General features: G+C 39.8%; 1 protein-coding gene across 1 annotated transcript; it reads right to left on the bottom strand.

Moving 5' to 3' along the window:
- Nucleotides 1-549: 549 nt before the first annotated feature.
- LOC108672539 lies at nucleotides 550-4,860 on the bottom strand. Its single transcript, XM_018160228.2, has 3 exons — nucleotides 4,783-4,860; nucleotides 2,166-4,505; nucleotides 550-1,720 (listed from the first exon to the last, which is right to left on the bottom strand). Exons 1-3 carry the CDS (start codon nucleotides 4,858-4,860, stop codon nucleotides 1,133-1,135), a joined length of 3,006 nt encoding a protein of 1,001 aa, XP_018015717.2. The 3' UTR covers nucleotides 550-1,132.
- Between the last annotated feature and the right edge of the window lie 334 nt (nucleotides 4,861-5,194).

The raw sequence follows: 5,194 nt of genomic DNA, 5'->3' as shown, positions 1-5,194 counted from the left end.
TACATATAAATAGAAGTATTTGAGATAAATTATATTAAAACCCATCAGCAGATTAGAATGGAAAATTAATGTTTATCATGTTAACTGTAATAAATTGTGGTGGATAATAGTTGTTAACAGAGCGGGCCATTGCTGGATTGCAGTTAACTCGTTATATTCTGATGTTGTTGTGAAAATATAGCAATAACTCTCACTATAACCATATTGATGCTTTCAAGTTGTTATATAGTGGGCATGGGTATTAGAAACTCACAGCAGCAATTGTTATAATACGCTACATACTTTTACACCAGAAACGCACCATACTTTCACACGCTACATACTTTCACACTTTAAATTTTGAGAAAAATAACAATAAATAATACAGATTAAAAATAAAAAATTATTTTAAACAACACTTAAAATAGAAAAACAAAATGAACCGAAAAACCTCACATCAATGAGCACAGCAAAGTTCCTCCTACTTATTTTGAGCTCATGCCTTATCAGTTGATACCTTGCTATCATAACCATAACCTTCCTTCGCAGCATAATTAATGCTGCGTGAATTCATAACGTAGAAATTTTAGTAAATTCACCATAATTTTCACAGATACTACGATGTAATCAACTGTAATAAATATCATAATTTTAAATAATAAATCTTTAGAATGCATTTGTATCAATACGATTGCGCCTTCCATTGCAATTTTGGTTTGCACTTATATGATTATTTCACCACCAGGGTGAAGCTTTCTCTCATGAATAGTTTAAAATTCATGAAAACCAATAATCTCGTGCTCCATACCCATGTAAACGTATCCCTCGTTCGCAGATAATTCTCTGAAAAAGCTTGCGTCTTTATAAAAGTGCACATATTATGAATGGTTATCTTATAAAAAAGCTAGAAATAAATATCACTTTGAGAACCGGTTTTAATTCGCTGCAGTCAGATCATGGAAGTAAACCCTATCTACTAGTTGGCAGCTAATATTTTTAACTAATCTTGTTTAAGTTATCTCCAGACGGCAGACGATCGCACTTCGTATGCATATTTATCGCCTGTTTGATCATCACAGAGTCGTCTCGTTACTCAGTGGGTCTCACGCCTGTCGCTAACCACGCTCATCCTGCGAGCTGTGCGTGCTTCGTCTTAGTCCGATTTCCATATCTCTGCGTTCCGACCACTCAGATTATCATGAATAGGAGCTGAAGGCGTGAGGCGAGGGTTGTAGTGAATGATGAATGGATCTCTGTGAACGGGAAAATAATCTGATTTAATGCGTAGAGGATTTGGACGCTCGTGTGCAAAATTCAGCTGTTGGGGTACTGTGTTTGTATGCGAGGGAATAATTTCACTTGGTAAAGTGTTCGAATGTTGTTGGAGAGTGTTGCTTGTTTGAAGCGTGCTCGTGGGTAAGCACACTGAGTTCGCAGTTGCAAACATGTTATTGTTATGCAATGAATTTGTTTGAACGAGTTTTGATTCTGTTTCGGTTTCACGCGAGAATTGCGAAAGGTCCCGGGATTGGCGCCACTGTCTGGTAATGCTCCACGACGCTATTTTCGCCGTGATGGCTTCGATGGCCTCTTGGTGCCACCCGAGGCTGCGCCATGCAGAGGGCTCAGGGAGGCCGTACTCCAGCAGCTTGCGCATGTTAACGCGTAGACGCTCATCCTCATCCACGCGCACGTCTACACATGGACTCATGCCCACCACATCTAACAGGCTCACTAGAACCTGAGAATTAATACATTTTCGTTAGAAAAATAATTTTTTATTGAACATTTATGGCATAATAATTATTGTATCATCAACTATGTTTGGTCAGTCAATTGCAAATCCATGGTTGTGGTGCTTGTTCAAGTCATTTATCGTAATGGTTGAACGAAATCATTATGTTTTGGGTGCATTATTGCAAATTCCTTAAGAGCTTACTAAAAACAAGTGCAATGAATTGACTACAATGAACTAATCTTTTTTGGTAAGTGAGAGACTCAATCAATGGACACACAGCGGGATGTTTTATATATTTTAAATTTAAGAAAATACTACGGTCAATGTTGAAACTCAAAAAAATTAAAACTTTGAGTAACTATACTAAATTCAATGTTCACTTTTACGATTAAGTTGCAATCATTGTTGCAGCTAAGTTTTATTTTTTCACATCCTTGTAAGCATTTACCTGCTCAACATTTCGGTTCGGGTGCGCAAGTTGCGAAATGGTTGACTTTCCGACGAGCGCCATGAGAGCAGTTTCTACGTTGAGTTTGAAGCTCCTCCTGTCTTCCTGCAATGGGCAAATCTGGAATAGGGATTTCTGGATAATTTCCATGATATTTCCAATTGCCTTTGGAGAAGCTTGAGAAACTACTGTAGCCTCTTTGCAGCTTTTTACATTTCTTTTTGTCCACTTCTCACTTGTAGAAGATGACGGAGTGGGTTGGTGTCTGATTTGTGTGCCTTTGGTCTGATTGTGGTATGCGGGTCTTGCTAAATTATTGATGCCATTCATAGTATAGTCAGTGTTATTTGTAACAGCAACATATATCTGCTGAAATTTACAAGCACTGTCATGAACTTTGTTGCTGGAAATTCGCGTTTTGCTTTCTATTAAATCGGATGATTGTTTTATTTTTCTGTAGAATTTATCTTTTGGACCCAGAGCAGCATTTTGACCAGGGGACGGGCTGGATGTTAGATAATCTTTCTTACATCGTTCAAGATCTTTTTCATTGCGCACATATTCCAGTTCTCTTCGTTTTAAACCTCGATTTATTTTACTATCACTAATTCCGGGGAGCTCTCGATAATTTTCACCCAGTCTACCAGTTGAGATTTGAGACTTATTTGCCAAATTTGCTTTTGAGTCTGGAGAAAGGTCCATAGGTGACATATAGGCTTCAGAATTGTGCGTCTGAAAAACTCGTTCCGTGACGGGATAAACTGGGTTCATGTCAGAGGTGCAGAAAGATACAGGTAAAGCTGTAGAATTGCATGTCCAAGGATGCAAGATGCGATGAGATCCCGGACCATCAGAAAAGACGCTGCTGCTCACCGAAGAAAAATGTTGAAAATTCATGGGTGCTTCTTTTAGTGATTTTGAGTCTCGAGTTTTATCGTTTATAATTCCACGAGCCTTTGAAATCGTTGATACTTCAATATGATGAGGTACTGTATCTAGACTTGTACTTGTTTCGCTGATTAGAGGGTTCGAACTATGAACATCGTCCCGTGATAACAAAGAAATCGATGACGATACATCACTAACCGGTGACAAGTTTGGTAGGGGTTTCATAGAAGCCCCGTTCAATTGTCTACTGCCTATATCACCCAATGAAGCCGTGGGACAAGATATACAAATTCTATTGCTATTGCCGTTGTTGGAAACTTTACTGTACGCGCGTTTCAACGGAGCGATATAGTATGGTATTTTCCTTTCGAAATCACTAACTGAGGTTTCACCGGGAGAACTGAAGATATTTACTGTTGCTGCAGTTGAATTATATGGTGTGATACTAAAATAATTGTTTTTTGACAAATTTGAAGGAATTAATGACAAATGTTTTTGGGTGAGCTCTCTTCGGTTTAGCGTGTTGCCGGCTTCAATGTGATATCGATTCATGTCGCCTCCCTCATCTTCAACGCTGACGGTGACACAACTGCTGTCTGGACTCTCTTGTCGAAACTCTTTGATATTATTTGCTGAGTTAACACCGGCAGTGCTAACGTTGTTGTTGGCATCTTTGAGAGTATCTTCAAGTGAAGATGTCTTGTGGTGCTGGTGAAGAGAATTTTCTAAGCGTATCAAACTTGAATGATGATGTGGTAACATCGATGATGAAACGCTCTCTCCCTGATCTTCCACGTCCGCTTGGCTCACTTCATTCGGGTGCGAATCGTCCACGTCCGCTTGGCTCACTTCATTCGGGTGCGAACCGTTCATGTGAATGACCAAATCTTTAGTTTCCTGGAACAACCAACCACATCTTATACATCTTATGCCTCCATCAACGTGATGGCTTCTTTCATGTCTTATTAAATTGCCTGAATGTTCGAAAGATCGGCCGCAAAGTTTGCAGGAGTACGGTCGCTCTCGAGTGTGAATACGGCGGTGAACCACCAGGTTTGCATACGCCGCGAACCCCTTTGAGCAGATATCACACACGTACGGTTTCTCACCGGTATGCGTGCGCACGTGAATTTTAAGCACTTTGGAACAAGCGAAGCCTTTTTTGCAGTGCGAACATACATACGGTTTTTCTCCTGTATGTCTCCGAACGTGTATCACCATTTGTCCATGTTGCGAAAATTGCTTGCCGCAATGTTGGCACATGTAGGGCCTTTCCCTGGTATGCACGCGTATGTGTGTGTTACAGTTGCCCTTAGAGGCGAATGACTTGGAGCAGTAAGGGCAGTGGTAGGGACGCTCTCCTGTGTGAGTTTTGTAATGGGCCATTAAACGGGATTTGCGGTCGAACTGGCGAAAACAGACGTCGCACCAGAGTATGTCCTTCGTGGGGACCTTGTAAAAAATTTTGATAAAATTTAGTAGCCTTCAAAAATGTATAACATTTTCCAATAGTAAATTTACCTTATCATTATATTAAAGTAATTGATTGCCTAAGATGAAACGTTAAGTCCGATTGATCTCGACAAGATGCAATAAATGATTCAAAAGCTTGGAAGGAATATATTTATAAGCTACATTTTTATACGAACACTGCTGTTAACAGTGTAAATCATCAACAATAGAACTGCACTAATGATTGCCAGTTGAAGTATGGCAACAAATATCTCACTTTATTATCTTCCATGCTTGCCAGAGGGCGCTGTCCTGCAGGTCTCGACGCATTGATGTTGTATGATCGAGGCCGCATGTGTTATGACTGCATTGATAGATCATCCTAAATTACATGGTGGATTCAATCGCAATAGAGATGTTCAGCGAGCTATGGGAGTCTCGAAGATATTCGACTGATCACCAGAGGATCTTTAACAGTTCAGACAAAACATTGGTTACGACCTCGTGCTGCTGTCGGCTGTTTCAGCGGAAGCAGCAAGGCTGCGTACAAGGATTCTTAAACTATTAGGCGTTCAAAACGATACTAAAATGATTACTAAAATATTAACCAAGGAAATATACTAGAGAGTTCAAACTTAAAGGATTTTAAAGTTCGAATGGTTTGCTTGTATTTGTTGCTTGTGGTTCAA

This window comes from Hyalella azteca, unplaced genomic scaffold (genome assembly GCF_000764305.2).
Source record: "Hyalella azteca isolate HAZT.00-mixed unplaced genomic scaffold, Hazt_2.0.2 contig6346, whole genome shotgun sequence".
Taxonomy (NCBI): domain Eukaryota; kingdom Metazoa; phylum Arthropoda; class Malacostraca; order Amphipoda; family Hyalellidae; genus Hyalella; species Hyalella azteca.
The sequence above is the reverse complement of the archived record's forward strand: the minus strand, read 5'-3'. Positions and strand labels throughout refer to the sequence as shown.

Coding starts and splice junctions, on each gene's coding strand:
- LOC108672539 (XM_018160228.2), bottom strand. CDS start 4,860: ATGCGGCCTCGATCATACAACATCAATGCGTCGAGACCTGCAGGACAG. Junction 4,506..4,782: donor CAAGCATGGAAGATAATAAA/GTGAGATATTTG, acceptor ATTTTTTACAAG/GTCCCCACGAAGGACATACT. Junction 1,721..2,165: donor CGAACCGAAATGTTGAGCAG/GTAAATGCTTAC, acceptor ATTAATTCTCAG/GTTCTAGTGAGCCTGTTAGA.